Source organism: Theropithecus gelada, chromosome 17, assembly GCF_003255815.1.
Source record: "Theropithecus gelada isolate Dixy chromosome 17, Tgel_1.0, whole genome shotgun sequence".
Lineage (NCBI taxonomy): Eukaryota > Metazoa > Chordata > Mammalia > Primates > Cercopithecidae > Theropithecus > Theropithecus gelada.
In genome coordinates this window covers 79,333,533-79,354,333 of record NC_037685.1, presented here as the reverse complement: position 1 = coordinate 79,354,333, position 20,801 = coordinate 79,333,533, and the positions used below count along the sequence as shown (strand labels likewise).

Here is a 20,801-nt window from a genome sequence, read left to right as displayed (position 1 = left end):
CAGGGAGAGGGGAGTTTTATCTATAAGTCCCTGACTGGGGCTGCTACCTTTCTTTCAGAGATACCCTGCCCAGAGAGGAGGAATCTAGAAAGGCAGTCTGGCTAAAGAGACTTTAGGGAGCTGCCGTAGGCTCTGCCCAGTTCGAACTTTCTGGCAGCTTTGTTTACACTGTGAGGGGAAATCTCAAGCCTCAGTAATGGGGGACGCCCCTTCCCCCACCTAGCTCTAGCATCCCAGGTCGACCTCAGACTACCGTGATGGCAGTGAGAATTTCAAGCCAGAGGATGTTAGCTTGCTCGGCTCCATGGGGGTGGGATCCACTGAGCTAGACCACTTGGCTCCCTGGCTTCAGCCCCCTTTCCGGGGAAGTGAATGGCTCTGTCTCGCTGTCGTTCCAGGCACCACTGGAGTATGAAAGAAAACTCCTACAGCTAGCTTGGTATCTGCCCAAACAGCTGCCCAGTTTTGTGCTTGAAACCCAGGGCCCTGGTGGTGTAGGCACCCGAGGGAATCTCCTGGTCTGTGGGTTTTGAAGACTGTGGGAAAAGCATAGTATCTGGGCCAGAATGCACTGCTCCTCATGACACAGTCTGTCATAGCTTCCCTTGGCTAGGAGAGGGAGTTCCCTGACCCTTCCCAGGTGAGGTGATACCCTATCCTGCTTCAGCTTGCCCTCTGTGGGCTGCATCCACTGTCTAACCAGTCCCAGTGAGATGAGCTGGGTACCTCAGTTGGAAACGGAGAAATCACCCACTGTCTGCGTTGATCTCGCTGGCAGCTGCAGACCGGAGCTGTTCTTATTCGGCTATCTTGCCAGCCCATCCTAAACATTTTCTTATGTAAAAGTATGTTGGCCAAGTACTTGTGTAACTGAATGAAGAAATTTGCTAATATTCGGTGACCACAGAAAAAGAGTATGACAGAATCCAATTGGTAAGTCAGCTACATTTGACACATTTAAAGGAGACTCAATGTTTATGTGACTTACCAAAATTTAATATAAGAAAATAGTTAATAACTAGTACTTCTATGTTCTCCATATAGTAAGCATCCCTCTGAAACAGTACAATGCATCAGTCAGAAGACCTGATGCATTTAACACAAGGAAACAGAAATGATACCCTAAATATTATGTAAGTATACATAGTTCATATTTATAAATACTTCATCAATTACTAAGCTTTATGTTCAGTAACCCTGCCAGCTCCGATGAAGAAACAGGGACCAGATTCATTTAAACAACCACAAAATTGAACAACATAAATAAAAGAATACTTTTTACACAATAAACAACAGGCAGTACAGAACAGCAATCCCTGGGAGAAAGAAAACAAATGGTTAGCCTCATTATTGCCACAGCTTACTGCCTGGGGACAATTTATGGTCCACAGTCCAGAGATGAGAAACTGGAATGCAGTCCAGTGGTCCCCCAGGTGAAGAAACAGAGTTGAGAAATGGGAGATGCCAAGGCAAACTAAAATAAGAATACCAGAGAGAAGAAAGCTACAAAAAGAGAACTCCAGAGGGCTGCAGAGGGTTAAGCTTGAGTCTTCAGCTGAGTACTGATTAGTGCTTGGATGTGAGGACACTACTCAAAGCCAGGGAAGAACCGTGGGAAGGAGCGGAATCCTTCCAGGAGCTGACACAGGGCCAGGAAGAGTTCTGCTTTCCACTGGCCAGATGGAAAAACCTTCTCATATATGGAACATTCAGTAGAGTACTCAGAAGAGCAATGCCTGGATAGTGAAGGAAAATTGGCTATTGATTAAAGACTGCTCTGACTGTGTCCAAAAACAAAAACCAGATAAATAAATGAAGCCTTAAAAGAGTCAAATTATTTCCAGATAATTTTTTTTTTTTTTTTTTTTTTTTGAGGCGGAGTCTCGCTCTGTCACCCAGGCTGGAGTGCAGTGGCCGGATCTCAGCTCACTGCAAGCTCCGCCTCCCGGGTTCACGCCATTCTCCGGCCTCAGCCTCCCGAGTAGCTGGGACTACAGGCGCCCGCCACCTCGCCCGGCTAGTTTTTTTTTTGTATTTCTTAATAGAGACGGGGTTTCACCGTGTTAGCCAGGATGGTCTCGATCTCCTGACCTCGTGATCCGCCCGTCTCGGCCTCCCAAAGTGCTGGGATTACAGGCTTGAGCCACCGCGCCCGGCCTATTTCCAGATAATTTAATTGTGTTCCAAAACACAGGTCAATAGTGAAAGGAATACGAAAATATCCAGGATCCACTAAAGCAAAATTCACAAATATCTGGCATCTAACAAAAAAATCACCAAGCAGACAAAAAAGCAGAAAAATATGACTCTTAAAAAAAAAAGAGAGAGAGAGAACTATCAGTCAAGAGAAACAGACCTAAAAAGACATAGGTACTACACTTAGTAGACAGGGACATTTAAAGTTATAATACCTTTATTCCATATGTTCAAGAAGGTAAAGAAAAGCATAAACATAATAAAGATAGATATGGAAGATATAAAAAGGACCCAAATCAAATTTCTAGAAATGAAAAACATAGTAAGACCAAAAATTCAATAAATAAGATTAATAGCAGATTAGATACCTCAGAAGAAAAAAATTAATAAACTTGAAGATATAGCTATAGAAGGTATTCAACATGAACTACAGAAAGAAAAACCTGCAGGAAAAAAATACAGCAAAAAAAGAACAAGGCCGGGTGTGGTGGCTTATATTTGTAATCCCAGCACTTTGGGAGGCTAAGGTGGGTGGGTCACCTGAGATCAGGAGTTCGAGATCAGCCTGGCCAACATGGCGAAACCCCATCTCTACTAAAAATACAAAAATTAGCCGGGCATGTGCCTTTAGTCCCAGCCACTCGGGAGGCTGAGGCAGGAGAATCGCTTGAACCTGGGAGGCAGAGGTTGCAGTGAGCTGGGATCATGCATTGTACTCCAGCCTGGGCAAAAGAGCAAGGCTCCATCTCAAAAAAAAGAAAAAAAGAAATAAGACAAACCAGAAGACAGTGGAGCAATATTTTTAAAGCACTCAAAGAAAAACCAAAAAACTGTCAACCTAGAATTCAATATCCAGCCAAAGACCTTTTAAAAATAAAGGTAAAATGTTTTTTTCCAGACATAAAAGCTGGAAAAATTCATCACTAGTAGACAAACACACAAGAAATGTTTTTTGTTGGCTGGGTGTGGTGGCTTACGCCTGTAATCCCAGCACTTTGGGAGGCTGAGGCAGGCAAATCACGAGGTCAGGAGTTCGAGACCAGCCTGATCAACATGATGAAACCCTATCTCTACTAAAAATATAAAAATTAGCCAGGCATGGTGGTGTGTGCCTGTAATTCCAGCTACTCAGGAGGCTGAGGCAGGAGAATCGCTTGAACCCGGGAGGTGGAGATTGCAGTGAGCCAAGATCGCACCACTGCACTCCAGTCTGGGTGACAGAGCGAGACTCCGTCTCCAAAAGAAAAAAAAAAAATAGAAATGCTTTTTGTTTGTTTTATAAGAATAGAGACAGAGTTTTGCTTTGTTCCCTGGACTGGTTTTGAACTCCAGGCTTCAAGAGATCCTCCCGCCTCAGCCCCACTAAGTGTTGGGATTACAGGTATGAGCCACTGCCCCTGGCCAAGAAATTATCAAAAAAAAAAAAGTTTTACAGTCAGAAGGAAAACAAAAGGAATCTGGATCTACACAAGGAATGAAGAGTACTGGAAAGGTAAATATGTAATAAAATAAAAACACCTTTTTTCTCTTGTTTTGAACTCTCTTTAAGAGATAATTGGTTTAAAACAAAAGTTATCAATGTATTGTAGAGTTTATAACTTCTGTTAAGCAAAATGTATGACAACAATAGCCCAAAGTTTGGAAAAGGGAAAATGGAAATATACTATTCTAAGACTCTTATACTATATGTGAAGTAGTGTAAAACTATTTAAAGAAAGACTATGAAAGGTTAAAGATGCATATTATAAATCAAAAAACACCAATTACAAAATAAAACAAAGTAGTATAGACAGTAAGCCTACAAAGAAGATAAAACAGAATTTTTAAAATTCAATCCAAAAGAAGGAAGAGAAAGAGGAAAGGGAGAAAAAGGAGATGAAAAAAATAGACAATGAATAATAAGATGGAGAATTTAAACCCAACCATATCAATAGTCACATTAAATTTAAATCTAAACATCCCAATTAAAATGCAGATATTGTTATATGAGACTTAAGAAAGCAATACCCAACTATATGCTGCCTATAAGAAAATCATTTCTTTAAGAATAAAGACACATATAAGTTAAATAAAGGAATGGGGAAAATATGCCATGTTAATATTAATGAAAAGAAAGCTGGAATGGCTTTACTCGTATCGGGCACAAGTAGTTTTCAGAGCAAACAATATTACCAGGGATAAAGAGAGGTCATTTCATAATGATTAAAGGGGTAAATTCATCAAACAACATCACAAACCTAATGCTTTATGCATCTAAATTCTGCATGTTAGACATTGGATTAGGTATTGAGAGAGAGATTTGTTTTTTTAAGTGAGTCAGGAGTTTTGCTTTCAGGACCTCTCTAGCCCTCTGCCCCATTTAGTCTCACTCTCTCCTGGTTACTCCCCTCAAGCATTGAAGACGCTAGTCCTTAGTTCAGTCACATTCATCCTCGCTACATGTCCTGGACTCTTGCTCACTGTACTTTTTGGCTCCTTGACCTCCTCATGCACTCCCAAGATCATTTCTTAAAATACAGGGAACTACCCAGAAATGTTCTGTCTCTGGAAATTCTAAGGTGAAACGACTCTTTGACTACAACCTCCTACACTTTTACTCTCACTGTTACTCCCACTACACCTATTAAACTTCATTAAATTCATTAAGTTAAACTTCATTATTTAATGAATGAATTATTTAATGAACTGTTCTGTTACTTTTTGTTTGTTTGTTTTGGGGTTTTTTGTTTGTTTGTTTTGCTTGTTTGTTTTTGAGACAGGGTCTCGTTCCACCACCCAGGCTGGAGTGCTGTGGTGCAATCACTGCAGCCTTAACATCCCAGGCTCAGGAGATTCTCCCAGTTCAGTCTCCCAAGTACCACAGGTATGTGCCACCACACCTGGCTAATTTTAAAAATTATTTGTAGAGACAGGGTCTCCCTATGTTGCCGAGGCTGGTCTTGAACTCCTGGGCTCAAGCAATCCTCTCACCTTGGTCTCCCAAAGTGCTGGGATTACAGGTGTGAGACACTGCACCCTGCCAAATATCCTGTTTCTTAAAACCTCTACTTTCACTATGAATCTTCTATTTTCTCTCTGCAGGTGAAAACTCCAAAGCTTAACATTAACCACTCTAGGGAGGGAAGATGGGAGGAAGAGAGCTGAGTGTGCACGAAGGAGCGGTAAGATGCCAGACTTTTGAGTGAAGAAGCATCTTGGAAGTGGACCCTATAGCTCCAGACACCTGCTGACACATAGTCAGAGACAAACCACCCAGTGAAGTTCTCCCCAAATTCCTGACCCACAAAATCATGAGCACAATAAAATATTTGTTTAAAGCCACCAATTTGTTATCCAGCAAGAGAACACTTCTAATGACTCTTTTCCATCAATATTTAAACCCTACTTTTCTCATTTAAAAAATATGTATATATTCCCTCCACTTCACACACATCAAGCTGTATCTTTACTTCTGTTATATCTTTATTTCTCTTCACAGGCAAAACTTTTGGTAAAAGCCATCTATTATGACTGTGTCCACTTTATCTCTCATTCAGATCTCATCCTATCCCCATCTCTTCATTCAACAGTCCTCGTCACTGTCACCAGTGACTTCATTGTTGCTAAAACTTTTCAGCTCTTATCTGAAACAGCAAGCACTCACTCAGACTTTGTAATGCTCTCTCTCCTTTTTCTTTTTTTCAATTTCTAATTTTAATTTTAATTTTTTATTTTTTTTGAGACAGTCTCACTCTGTCACCAAGGCTGGAATACAGTGGCACAATCTTGGCTCACTCAACCTCCGCCTCCCAGGTTCAAGCGATTCTCATGCCTCAGCCTCCCGAGTAGCTGGAATTACAGGCATGCGCCACCACGCCCAGCTAATTTTTGTATTTTTAGTAGAAACAGGGTTTTGTCATGCTGGTCAGGCTAGTGTCGAACTCCTGGCCTCAAGTGATCCACTTGCCTCAGCCTCCCAAAGTGCTGGGATTACAGGAGGGAGCCATTGCACCTGGTCAGTCTCTCTATGATACCACTTCTCCTGATTTTCCTCTTATCTTCCTGGCTGTTCTATTTCAATCTCTTTTGTAGGCACAGGCTTCTCTTTTCTGTCCATCCTTTAAATGTTAGAGCTCCTCAGTATTCTATCTTTAGCCTCCTTCTCTTCTCATACTACGTTCTCCCCTTAAGTGATCTTATCCCTTCTCCAAACTTCAGTTACTCAGCAAAGCTAAGGATTAATAGCTTTGGAGCCAGAAAGACCTGGGTTCAAATCATAGATCTTGCCATTTAGCTTGTGTGGTCTAGGGTAAGTTATTAAACTTTTCTAAGCTTTCATTTCCTGGTATAGGGTAATACTACCTCATGGATTATTCTGAAAATTAAATTTAAGAAGTGCTCACCAAAGTGCCTGGCACAAGATAAACTATCAATAAAGGGTGGCATTTTTTATTACACATGTGTGGCAGCTCTTAGGTCCATAACCTTAGCCTAGATTTCTTTCCTAAATTCCAGACACACATATCCAACTGCTACTTGACACCTCTATTTAAATGACCTATAATTACTTCAAACTCAATCAAATGAAATTCATCTTCCCAAGCAAACCTCATTCAATCCTAGGTATCTTATTTTAATGAATGACACTACTATCCACTTAAGTTATACAAGCCAGAAACCTGGGTGTCATCATAAGTTGACTCCTCTCTGTCCTTTACCCTTATGTAATTAACTGCTACATTTTATAATACAATGTCAGATATTGTTTTAAGTACTTTACATGAATTTAACATGAAATATGCACATATAGTAAAACAAAGTTTATAAATGACTAGTAAGTATGTAGATAATAAACAGGTTAAGACTAAATGGGGGAAGAATGACTATAGACTAGGATGATCAGGAAAATAGACCTTAAAATCTGGTCAAGAAAAAGGCAGAGGAAAGCATTTCAAGACTCAGGGACAGGCAAAAACAGACATGGTTGTGTGAGTGAAAGACGAGTCTGAATGGGGAAGAGAATACAGGCAAGGGTTCTCAAACTTTTTGGACTCAAAACTCTTTTATACTCTTAAAATTACTAAGGATCCCAAAAGCTTTTGTTTGTGTGGGTTAAATCTATTAATATTTACTTTGTTAGTAGTTAAATCTTAATTTAGTTAAAATTTAATTAAAACTGAGAAATTTTTAAAAATTACATCCTACAGAATTCACCCATTTAATGTGTACAATTCAATAGTTTTTAGTGTATTCACAGAGATGATAAAAATGTTGTAAAATTGACTATAATAATGAGTCAATTTCAGAACATTTTCATTATCTCAAAAAGAAACACCATACTCTCTAGCCATCATCCTCGAAACACCTAGTCCTCCCCACCAGCCTTAAGCAACCAATAATCTACTTCCTATCTCTACTGAATTGCCTCTTGTGGACATTTCATATAAATGAATTTAGACAATATTTGGTTTTCTGTGACTGGCTTCTTTCAACATCATGTGTTCAAGGTGGTTATATATTCTTCCATTAGGAAGCATAAAGTAGCTAATAGCTTTTTTACGTTAAAGGATGTTGAGGGCTCAAAAAAACTTGAGAAAATTTAAAAATATTTATCTTAAACAATAAACCCATTATGTTAACATAAATAATTTTTAAATGAAAAATAACCATATTCTACAAAACAAAAAAGATAGAACAATAGCACTGTTTTATGATCTTCTGAATGTCTTTACTATCTGACATAATAAAAAAGAGCTGAATTTTCATATCTGCTTCTACATTTACTTTGTTGCAATATGCTGTTTAGGTTGAAGTATACAAAGAAAAATCTGGCCTCATATGGAAAGAGGAGGAGTATTTTAATAGCCTTTTCAGATAACTATGGTTATTGTTTTCTGACACTACACCAAAACTCAACAAGTCACAGTTTCTTAAAGGTTAGCTGCAGGGTAACAATCACAATGAACAGAAATAAATTTTTCATATTTTAAGACCTTAAAATCCATTGGTTTATCTTGAAATTTTAATGAATCTCTTACCCATGCATTTGGTCATTTGGAAATACTGGTTCACTGAATTATCTACTTCTTCTACATGTTTACAAATCTCTGTATACAATATTTTAAAAATCACATTCATTGACATGACCACCTATTTCATCAGAAAAGTCTTTTATATATTAGGACTCTGTCAAGCTTTCAGTGGTAGATACAAGTTTCTAAAATTCTAATTTTTACTTAAAAACACAAAATTTATCATTGGCAACCTTTACTGTCAGTTGTTTTCTTTGAAGTGACAGGCTCACTTTGTTCATTTGCAAGAATCTACCACATACCCAAGCAAGAATAAACACAATTGGTCATCAGTCTTACAAGTAACACATGTGTTTCATGAAAAGAGTGGTTCAGTTCACAACTCAACCAATAAAATAAGTATTTTTCCTCAAGACAACTATCATACCTTGGTATGTAACTTTCTACATCCTTCAATTTTACCACATTGAATATTAAAAAGACATACTCAAGAGTGGAGATTTAATAATAATAATAAAAAAATACCATACAGGTCTGTAGCCTAGAAGCAACAGGCTATTCCTACCCTGATGTGTAGTAGGCTATACCACATAGGTTTGTATAAGCATACTCTATGATGTTCACACAATGATGTTCACAAAATAGCCTAAATGAAGTATTTCTTAGAATGTATCCCCATCATTTAGCAATGCCTGATCACAGTTAACTTAAAGCTCCCATTCTAGTTTTTTTGGTTTTATGTTTTTGAGACAGAGTCTCGTTGTGTTGCCCAGGTTAGAGTGCAGAAGCACAATCATGGCTCCCTGCGGCCTTGACTTCCCGAGCTTAGGTCCTCCTGCCTCAGCCTCCCAAGTACCTAGGACCACAGGTACATGCCACCACACCTAGCTATTTTTTTTTAAGAGATGGGGTCTTGCTTTGTTGCCCAGGCTGGTCTTGAACTTCTGGGCTCAAAAGATCCTCCCACCTTAGCCTCCCAAAATACTGGGATTACAGGTGTGCACCACACACCTGGTCTAAAGCTCCTATTCTATAAACCTGCATTTGATTCCTTTGACCTTCTTTCTATGCTGGATAATTTTAGAATTGTATCCTGAACGTCATAAATGTTAAATTGTGAAGATCCTAAATTCTGCTATTTTTCTAAAATAAGCATGGTTTTGTTGTTTGTTACAAGAAGCAATTACCTTTGCTTAACTTGAACTGTTCTGTTTATTGGGCAGCAACTCCAGTCTCAGTTCAGATCCTCTGCCCTTCATTTGGCTGCTCTGAGTCTGTTATACACAGGAACTATTCAGATTTCAGACAGAATCTGGGTACCCTTTCTTGGCTCTTTCCCTTGCAGGATTCTTCCACTCTCTTCAGTGGCCAAGGTTTCCTCAGCTTCAACTTTGCAGTTTCCCTGGTAAAGAGACCCATAGTTTTCCCACTGACATCCCTGCCCTACCATACTGTCCTTCCCTATACCTACTGCACTTAGCCCTAGACTAAAAGCCTTCTCCTCAGGCTCCCAACTCCCCTCTTCTCTTTCTCAACTAGAGTCTGTTCTTCCTATCCAGTAATTTCAGTCAATTACTATTTGTATTCCAAACAGGTAGTATCGTGGTCTTTTTTTTTTTGCAGAGAGTCATATGGTAGGGTTTTCTTCCAACATTACCAGAGGAATGTGTCCTCCACAGGAGGTTTTTACCGGAGGAATTAACATGATGAGATTTACATTATAAGCAGATTTCTCTGGCTGCTGTGAGAGAAAGGCCTCAAGGTAGCAAATGAGAGATCAGTAGGAAGAGTCCAGAAGAGTCCAGGAAAGAGAGACCATATAGAGAATAAAGCAACTGATGTATTTTGATTTATAAACATTTATTGAAAAAATATGATAAATTCTGAAAATACTGAAACTAAGGCATCCAAATTTCATTTCATCACCTGCTGGCATTATAAGCCTCTTAACAGATTTAATAGGGTCAAACACCTGGAGGTCATTTCATCTAACCCTTAGGCATGATGCATTCTAAAGCACCTGTAATCCCCCAAATTTTCAGAGAATGAGATTTCACTAGGTTTCTCAACAGACTTTTCCAGCATCTTACACTCATATTGCCCGTTAATCTCTCTGGGATGAAAAGAAACAGAAGTGGACTTTTTCCTTCTTTATTCTTTCTCAAGGCTGTCAAGCAAAAATGCTGAACCCAGTTCCCCACACAACCATTAAAAATAAGATGATATTCTTTTTTTCATTAAATTATTGGCAGGAGAGAAGTAAGCGGCACCTCATTTGAAATTTCCCTCAGTCAACAACTCTGTGTGAATATGTTCCTATCAATCTACAGTTTAAACGAGAATTTTTTATTGTGACACAGAATCGAAAGACTTTCTCTGGGTATTTATCTGGGTGTTGTTTACAGGGATGTATTCAATTTGTAACAAATTCACCAAACTGTCACTTGAGATATATACTTTTCTCAATATATATTTCAAATAAAAAAAAGTCTGTGAAAATGCAAATGTATCTAAGCCATATCCCTTCTCTATAATGTCAATTATTCTCACAGGAAAAAATACACAGCATCCTGTTTGTGTGGCATAATTTATCTTCACAAAGCCACCTACTACCACTCAAGGGTTTTATGATTAAAAATGTAACATAAAATTCAAACACTAAAAATATATGACTAAATAAAAGTCTTCTATAGTTTCATCTGCCAAAGAACCACATTTAATATTTAAATTCGGAGGCTTATGACTTCCACATCTCTTATTGTAAATCAATTATAGTCTTTTCCAAACTTTGGACTTGTCACTTCTTCTCCAAAAATTTTCAAAAATAAAGGAATATTGTTTAGAAGCCCTAAATAATTGAGCTAGACAGACTTGCATACAAGCAATTTTTAAACAGTAAATTTTTATTACTTCCTACACAATTTTCCAAGCCTTTATATTTTTGTAGCCTCACAATATCTCTCTCAATTCAAGGCATATGGCATATGTTCAATAAATATGTGTTGATAGAAATAAAATTAACTCTCTAAAAGAAATAACAAGTCACTTTCAGATGATACGGTAATATCTCAATATCAATTTCTGGGAGGAGAGGACACATAGCCTTTAAAAAGTACTCTATGTGCTTATTTTATTTACTTATCTATTTATTTATTTTTACTTTCACTTAATTCCCCAGATTCAGAAAGTTTTCTCCTAAGTACTCCTTATCAAGTGTAAGTTCATTCCATAAGTAGTTACCAAATTCAATAATAGGAGTATAACATTCTTCTATCAATTTCCCATGCTTCTCTCCTCTATTCACTATCTATATGGCAACACAAGAAAACACTAAGAAATAAACTATTGCTTAGTCATTAAAAATTCAAAACATAAAGAAATTAAAACTAAGGTTACATGTGCAAATTAGGATTATAGCATACCTAAAGTCTTAATTTTTAATTACCATTTCTATATACTGATACAAATTAAAAGATATATACTTAGCATGCAACACAGTTTCAAAAGAAACCATTAATCTACAAATCTGATGATTCACAAAGTATTATCCAACTATGCAGATTTGAAGAGCATAAACTCAAGTTGCCAATTTTATTAAAACAAAAGCCTTATCAATAGTTATAATGCTATAAAGAGAATCCTAGACAATATAATTTGTGCCCCTATAATGATTGAACCAATACACCAATACCGATAATTGAACAATAGTACAGATTTTTATACTCTAATAATGGGAAAAATGAATCCTACTATATTCAACAAGAAAAAAATGCACTTTTTAATAATCTAAATAGCATAATCTCACAATTTAAGAGCAGACATTTACATTTTCAAACATAATGATGGCTGTATTTTAAATAAATTATCTAAATACTTTAAAGAATTATGTTCTGTTTTAGAACAGAGCCCTCAGAAATAATACCACACATCTACAACCATCTGATCTTTGACAAAGCTGACAAAAACAAGAAATGGGGAAAGGATTCCCTATTTAATAAATGGTGCTGGGAAAACTGGCTAGCCATATGTAGAAAGTTGAAACTGGATCCCTTCCTTACACCTTACACGAAAATTAATTCAAGATGGATTAAAGACTTAAATGTTAGACCTAAAACCATAAAAACCCTAGAACAAAACCTAGGCAATACCATTCAGGACATAGGCATGGGCAAGGACTTCATAACTAAAACACCAAAAGCAATGGCAACAAAAGCCAAAATTGACAAATGGGATCTAATTAAACTAAAGAGCTTCTGCACAGCAAAAGAAACTACCATCAGAGTGAACAGGCAACCTACAGAATGGGAGAAAATTTTTACAATCTACCCATCTGACAAAGGGCTAATAACCAGAATCTACAAAGAACTTAAACAAATCTACAAGAAAAATCAAACAATCCCATCCAAAAGTGGGTGAAGGATATGAACAGACACTTCTCAAAAGAAGACATTTATGCAGCCAACAGACACATGAAAAAAATGCTCACCATCACTAGCCATGAGAGAAATGCAAATCAAAACCACAGTGAGATACCATCTCACACCAGTTAGAATGGTGATCATTAAAAAGTCAGGAAACAACAGGTGCTGGAGAGGATGTGGAGAAATACGAACACTTTTACACTGTTGGTGGGACTGTAAACTAGTTCAACCATTGTGGAAGACAGTGTGGCGATTCCTCAAAGATCTATAACTAGAAATACCATTTGGCCCAGTCATCTCATTATTGGGTATATACCCAAAGGATTATAAATCATGCTGCTATAAACATACATGCACATGTATGTTTATTGCCACACTATTCACAATAGCAAAGACTTGGAATTAACCCAAATGTCCATCAGTGATAGACTGGATTAAGAAAATGTGGCACATATACACCATGGAATACTATGCAGCCATAAAAAAGGATGAGTTCATGCCCTTTGTAGGGACATGGATGAAGCTGGAAACCATTATTCTGAGCAAACTATCGCAAGGACAGAAAACCAAACGCTGCATGTTCTCACTCATAGGTGGGAATTGAACAATGAGAACACTTGGACACAGGAAGGGGAACATCATACACTGAGGCCTGTTGTGGGGTGGGGGGAGGGGGGAGGGATAGCATTAAGAGATATACCTAATGTAAATGACGAGCTAATGGGTGCAGCACACCAACATGGCACAGGTATACATATGTAACAAACCTGCACCCTAGAACTTAGAACTTACCCTAGAACTTAAAATATAATAATAAAAAAAAAGAATTCTGTTTTGTTTTAAAGTGCCATGTTTTAAGAAAAGCTATTCTTAAATAAATCACTATGCTGTATTAGATGGTTTAGGGCACTCGAATAAAGCTCCATTCTAATATTCTACATGATTCTTGGGCTACAGACTGAAATAACGTTATTCATTATTGCCTATTTGTTCTTGAGGTAGATGTGAAGAAACACCTCTCACTAACAGGTAATTTGTTAGCCATATGCACATGAATGAATTTCTTCAATTATTTAGCTAGTTACTTACTGAGAGCCATGCAAGGGATTCCATGATTCGATGTTCACATCGTTCTAAGTGTTTTATCATTTCTCTTGTCAAGTTGCCTTCTGCTTTGATAAAACTTTCAATCACTTTGTAAAAATCAAAGGCTTTCAAATTAAGCACATTCAGAATCCATGGGAAAGACAAATCTGTTCCAGAATCAAGATTCTGAGATGTACTTCCTAAAAATGAAAAAAAAAGTAACTTAGGTATGAAATATTAATCCTTGAGCTAGGTATTTTTTTGCAAAGTCTTATCAAACAAAACAGTAGAAAGGTTAAACGATTTTTATTTAGAGCAGAATTTTTTATTTTGGAGTCTACGGACTCATAGGAAATAGCCTTCCAATTTTGAGTGTATGCACATCTATATTTTTCCTAGAGAAAGGGCTTATAGTTTATCTCAAATTTTCAAAGGTTTAAATACCCTAAACTCATATCAGGAATAGGTTTAGTATCTTACCAGCCATTCATTAGCATATCTATTTTAATTCTCATTAATCCTTGGTAAGAGGAGAGACAGATTCTTCAAGATCCTGCTAATTTCATTAGTTAGAAAATGGTATCTCTTTAAAATATGCATTTCTTGGTTATAAATGAGGATTCACAGTTTTCCTTATTTGTTTACTAATAAGGAAACTAGAAGTTCCTCTTTCACTGTGTTTTGCATCCTTTACAAATGTTCCTTTTGTTTCTGCAAGCAAAACTTTCTTTTAACATTTGCAACATAATTTGCAAAGTGACATACATTTATATTTTTAAAAACACTGTAACTGGCCTTTGTTCTGTTTACCCAGTGGGTTCCAGCTTCAGTCTTTAGTTTCATAACCATGGAGGTTATAGCAGTGCTTCCATATCAGTAGAGGCCACTCTTGAATACTCCTTTGGCACTCTACAATCTCACAGGTCTTCGGAGGGATTTCAAAATGTACCTTTTCTAAATTCAGTATACCAGTATACTCAGAAGAGGAGCCTAGTGAAATATTACCCCCAAGATGGCCTCAAATAATTCAAATAAGCCTCTTAAATGGCTTATAATGACCAATTACATTGTTCAGTATATAGTGATCTAAAATAAGCATTCCTTCTCCTTAACCTCACACTATCCCTCTCCTCCCACCAAAGAAACACACCACATTTTCACTTTAAATTGAACAAAAATGTTTATTTATGAAAATTTAACTTACTGCTATATGTGGCCATTACAACCTCAAGAGCACACGCCAATAAAGACATATGAAAAATGTTGTCATTCAGAAGTTTGCTAAAGGAAAAAAAAAGATTATAAGATATTTACTTTTATAAAAAGAAAAAAAAATTGTTTTACTAAAAGTAAAAAATTTACCTAAAATTTTGAATGGATAATCGTTCTTCTTCCTGAAACAGATAATTTAAAAAAAAAAAAAGAAGTTGTTTAATTGAAACCTTATTTGTGTTAGCATTGAAATTTTTGTTGTTTTGTTTGTTTGTTTGTTTTTTGGTTTTTGGTTTTTTTTTTTAAGATGGTGTCTCACTCTGTTGCCAGGCTAGAGTGTAGTGGCACGAACTTGGCTCACTGCAACCTCCACCTCCCGGGTTCAAGTGATTCTCCTGCCTCAGCCTGCCGAGTAGCTGGGACTACAGACGTGTACCACCATGCCCAGCTAATTTTTGTACTTTTAGTAGAGACAGGGTTTCACCAAGTTGGCCAGGATGGTCTCGATCTCTTGACCTCATGATCTGCCCACCTCGGCCTCCCAAAGTGCTGGGATTACAGGTGTGAACCACCATGCCCGGCTGAAATTTTTTTATATTGTTTTCAACTTACTGATTTAAGCATGGATTCCATCACTCGGTAATACAAGCGAACTCCAAGTTTGTATCGCTACAAACAAACAAAAAGAAAAATAAGAGTCTGCTATTTTAGAAAATCACAATTACTTTTTTTTTTTTTTTTTTTTTTTTCAGATGGAGTGTCACTGTTTTGCCCAAGCTGGCCTTCACACTCCTGAGCTCAAGAGATCCTCCTGCTTTGGCCTCCCAAGAGACTGGGATTATAGGCATGCACTTCTATACCCAGCTGACAATTACTAACTTTTTAAAAAGCCTTTTCTTAAAACATACTTCTCACCCTTCTTAGAAATATGGCCGCCAAGAAAACACAAAAGCTAGCTTGTCTAAAACTCAAGACTTAAGTATTAAGTGGTGATTAACATTCCCAAGTAAATTAACAAGAGGGTAGGTCCAGTACCTGGATTTCCTTAACTCATTTCAGTCTATATCATTCATACTAAAGATAGGTTATATGCCCAGTACTATTTTAAGCACTTTATGTACCTTCTATAACATTTCTCATGACCTAGGACATGTATTTTCAAGATGGCTGTCTAGGATTAAGAGGACAGTCTTTGTCCATAAATTTAGTAAAACTGACACAGAAAAAATCAGATCAAACTGACCTTATGAGCAAGAAGTTTTAACCAAATAACTGGTTCCCATTATTTGAAAGAATAACCAAATTTTAGAGATATAAACACACACCATATTATTTCATTCCAAATTAAGAGCAAAAATCTCATACACAATCATGCACCGCATAACAATGTTTTTGGTCAATAACTGACTGCATATATAACAGTGGTCCCATAAGATTATAATGGAGCTGAAAAATTCCTATTGTTTAGTGTAATGTTGTAGTGCAATGCATTACTCACATCTTTGTGATGATGCTGACGTAAATAAACCTACTGCACTGCCAGTCATAGTATAGCACACACAATTATGTATGGTACATAATATTTAATAATGAATATGTTACTGGTTTATGTATTTATTATCCCATACTTTTCATTATTTTAGAGCATCCTCCTTCTACTTGTAAAAAAAAAAAAAAAAGTTAATTGTAAAACACCTTCAGGCAGCTCCTTCAGGAGATATTCCAGAAGATAGCATCATCGTCATAGGAGATGACAGCTCCATGCATTTTATTGTCCCTGAAGAGTTGGGACAGAATTTGGAGGCAGAAAACAGTGGTATTATTAATCCTGATCCTGTGTAGGCCTAGGCTAATGTGTGTGTTTGCCTTTGTTTTGGGCAAAAATGTTTATGAAATTGAAAACAAAATGTAAATAGAAAAAAAGCATATAGAATAAGGATTATAAAGAAAGAAAATATTTTTGTACAGCTGGACAAGGTGTTTGTGTTTTAAGCTAAGTGTTATTATAAGAGTCAAAAGTTTTTTACAAACTGAAGATTTATAAAGTAAAAAAGTTACGGTGAGCTATAGTTAATTCACTACTGAAGAAAAAATGTTTATGAAATTAGTTTAGCCTAAGTGTAGTATTTATAAAGTCTATGATAGTGTACAGTAATGTCATAGGTAATGTTGTAGGCCTTCACATTCACTTGCTGACTCTGTGACTCACTCACTGACGCATTCAGAGCAACTTTCAATCCTGTAAGCTCCATTCATAGTAAGTGCTCTGTGCAGGTGTTCCATTGTTTATCTTTTATACTATATCTTTAATGTACCTTTTCTGTATTTGGATATGTTTAGATACACAAATGGTAACACATTGGTTTGTATAGACACACTCTACCAGGTTCACACAACAAAACTGCCTAATGATGCATTTGTCAGAACATATGCCTGTTAAGTGGTGCATGGCTGTAGGATCAAAAAGAACCATTAAATATCAATGTTTAAATCACTGATGGCATCAAAATATAACCTCACTACACTGAAATAAATGTGTACAGTGGACTACAGTTTTCCAATATATTTTTGTATATTATCCTCATTAATGCCACACAAAAAAGCAGAGCAAATATAGAACCTGATTCTCAGAGAAGTTAAATGACATGTCCAAGATTGACAATGGTAGAACCAAATATAAACCCAGGGCTGTAACTCCATGGCCCATACTCTTACCTATTATATTAGCTTTAGATTTCCTGAAATAATAATGATATCACTCAGTAATATCACTGAGAAATGGCATGTATAGTATAGTCCCATTCACATTAGGATATGCATACATGAACAGTCATACATGTAGAAGTCAAAGCAAAATCAAAAATTTAATATCAAAGATTTCAATTTTTTTCTTAGTTGTATTTTCTAAAGTTTCTACAAGTGGTATGTGTTCCTTTATTACATAGCTTTTATAATGGGGTGGGAGGTAGTTTCCCATACAGTTTCCTATAAATAGCAACATCCACAGGCAACAGGGATATAGTATCTGCCAGTATTTTATACTATTAGACAAATACTGTTAGAGTATTTATACCAACTGGAAAGATGCTGCTTTTAACATTATTACTCTATAGTACCACTAATTAAAATGAATTCAAGTTACCTGTGATCCAATTTCGACACATCCCTGTCCCACAGCTTTAGCAAATTTCTCTTTAAAGATGTATCCTATATCCTTCACTCTTTTCAGTATGCTTTCTTTTGGATTCACTGTGCAGTTCTTTAGGAGGTAAAAACAGAAATCAATGTCGAGGATACTGTGTAATCAGAATTAATATTTTCTGCTCCATAATATATGACTTTTAACATTGTTTATAAAAATGTGGAAACGCTTCCACAATAACTAGGTAACCACAACTACTGAACATAAGCAGACAATATAATTTCATTGGATGTTAATGACCAAAAAATACTAGAGTACAACTAAAAAACCCTATTATCTAAATTTTCTGCCACTAGGCTACAGAAGAGCAAATTTGTTAAGCTTTCCATCCATCAAAAAGAGCCTCATACATTCTCATAAAATATCTTCAATTAAGGGTTATATTGGGAGGTATGTTGCCTCCAAAAAAGCAAATGAAATAAAACCAAGGCTTGCGCTTGGTATCATTTCCTAATTTTTTTTTTTTTTTTTTTTTTTTTTGAGACAAAGTCTCACTCTGTCGCCCAGGCTGGAGTGCAGTAGCGCGATCTCGGTTCGCTGCAACCTCCACCTTCCAAGTTCAAGTGATTCTCCTGCCTCAGCATCCCAAGTAGCTGGGATTATAGGCACGCACCACCATGCTTCACTAATTTTTGTCTTTTTAGTAGAGATGGGGTTTCACCATGTTGGCCAGGCTGGTCTCGAACTCCTGACTTCAAGTGATCCAACCACCTCGTCCTCCCAAAGTGCTGGGAATACAGGTGTGAGCCACCATGCCCGGCCCATTTCCTAATTTTAAAATGTGCTTTGAAAGAGTTATGAATTAGCTAAATCATTTAATTACCTTTTCAGAAATACAAGATAGGGAAATTGTTCAAAAGAAGTTCCCATACATGTATCATTTGGAATGGGGCTATTCAACTTTAATAATTACAACACATCACAAGATGATGTATTAAAATGCATATCATAATGTATTATAATATTATATAATATTAGGATATATTAAAAGTAATCACAGCATGATTCTCATCAGCTACAAAGATTTATTTTTTTAATCCTTTATACATAAAACACATTCAAAATATACATTCAAAAATAAAATTTCTAAAATTAAGAGTATGGCCAGGCACAGTGGCTCATGACTGTAATCCCAGCACTTTGGGAAACTGAGATGAGCAGATCACCAGAGATCTGGAGTTTGAGACCAGATTGGGAAACATGGTCAAACACCACCTCTACAAAAATTACAATAATTAGCTGGACATGGTAGCAGGTTCCTGTAATCCCAGCTACTTGGGAGGCTGAGGCACAAGAATCACTTGAACCCACGAGGTGGAGGTTGTAGTGAGCCAAGATCATGCCACTTCACTCCAGCCTAGGCGACAGAGTGAAACTCTGTCTCAAAAAAATAAGAAGAAGATTATAATTTTCATTCTAATGTGCATTGTCTGTCAACATTTTCACAATCTAGAATATCAACACTTCTATATTCCTGAAAAAAAAAAAAAAGCACAAAAATCTTAGAAACATATAACAAACAAGCATTTCCTGTCATAAAACAATTGTTGCCAAAATGTCCATTAAAATGTTCATAGCTTCTAAGATTTCACATGGAGGGAAGATGGCATTAATTTTAAAAATTAAGAAACTTGAAATAATAGAGAATTAAAATGAAGGAAAAACATAATGACCTTCAAGACATGTTCACTTTGACATATGCAACTTATCATCTACATAATTAAGCTTTTAAGCTTCATTAAAAGTTAAGCTTTAAATTGAGCTCTAGAAAATGTCTTTCACATGCACTCATATGTCCACTGGAGTGCTATTCACAATAGGAAAGACATGGAATCAACCTAGGTGCCCATCAATGGTGGACTGTATAAAGAAAATGTGGTACTCATACACTATGGAGTACTATACAGTCATTAAAAAAAAGAACGAAGTTTTGCCCTTTGCAGCCACATGGATGTAGCTGGAGGTCATTATCCTAAACAAATTAATACAGAAAAAGAAAAACAAATACTGCATGTTCTCATTAATAAGTGGGAGCTAAATATCGCATACTCATGGACATAAAGATGGCAACAATAGACACTAGGCACTACTAGAGGGAGGAGGGAAGGAAGGGAGCGAGGGTTGAAAAACTATATAAAAACATAAATAAAGATCATATAGTTTCCAAGTTTAAAAAAAAGTCTTTGAGGCAGAATTTTTTTAAATAAAAAAGAACTCCTACATACTCCAAATATTGGAGGAAGTATTCAAAATGATATGAGAAGAAAGAGCTTATCATTCTTTTAAATTCTTCCATTATCCCTTGCTAAAAGGTTTAGGTACCTGGGTACATATGTTTTGGCATATATTCTTGTGCTATAGATAACTCATAAACAAAAGTGACTTTATGCATGTTGGACAAACAAAATCAATTCTGAGCCAAAACAATTATGAATATGATGACAGATATTACTTTGCTAATTCCTGGGGGAACACAGCAAGAGATGACAACAGATTATGACAAAATTACAGACAGGTTATGGCAATGAATGAATTGTTAACAAGTACAAAAAGCACAGTTGCTGAAATAAGCCAAATTTTAATAAGTCTCCTGACCCTATGTCCAATTTTAGAGGATGAGCATTTCAGTGGGTCCCAACCCTCATCTGAGTTTAAGGAAGGCGTGAAGGAGCA

The 20,801-nt window shown here is 36.6% G+C and overlaps 1 protein-coding gene across 1 annotated transcript in view; it reads right to left on the bottom strand.

The window, feature by feature from the left end:
• Window positions 1-20,801, bottom strand: part of RB1 (RB transcriptional corepressor 1) — a 170,860-nt gene that overhangs the window by 72,228 nt on the left and 77,831 nt on the right. The window contains exons 13-17 of the mRNA XM_025364229.1: window positions 18,069-18,185; window positions 15,539-15,595; window positions 15,077-15,108; window positions 14,919-14,995; window positions 13,718-13,914 (exon numbers count right to left, since the gene is read on the bottom strand). Coding sequence (XP_025220014.1) covers window positions 13,718-13,914; window positions 14,919-14,995; window positions 15,077-15,108; window positions 15,539-15,595; window positions 18,069-18,185 — 480 coding nt within the window. The remainder of the gene's footprint in view (window positions 1-13,717; window positions 13,915-14,918; window positions 14,996-15,076; window positions 15,109-15,538; window positions 15,596-18,068; window positions 18,186-20,801) is intronic.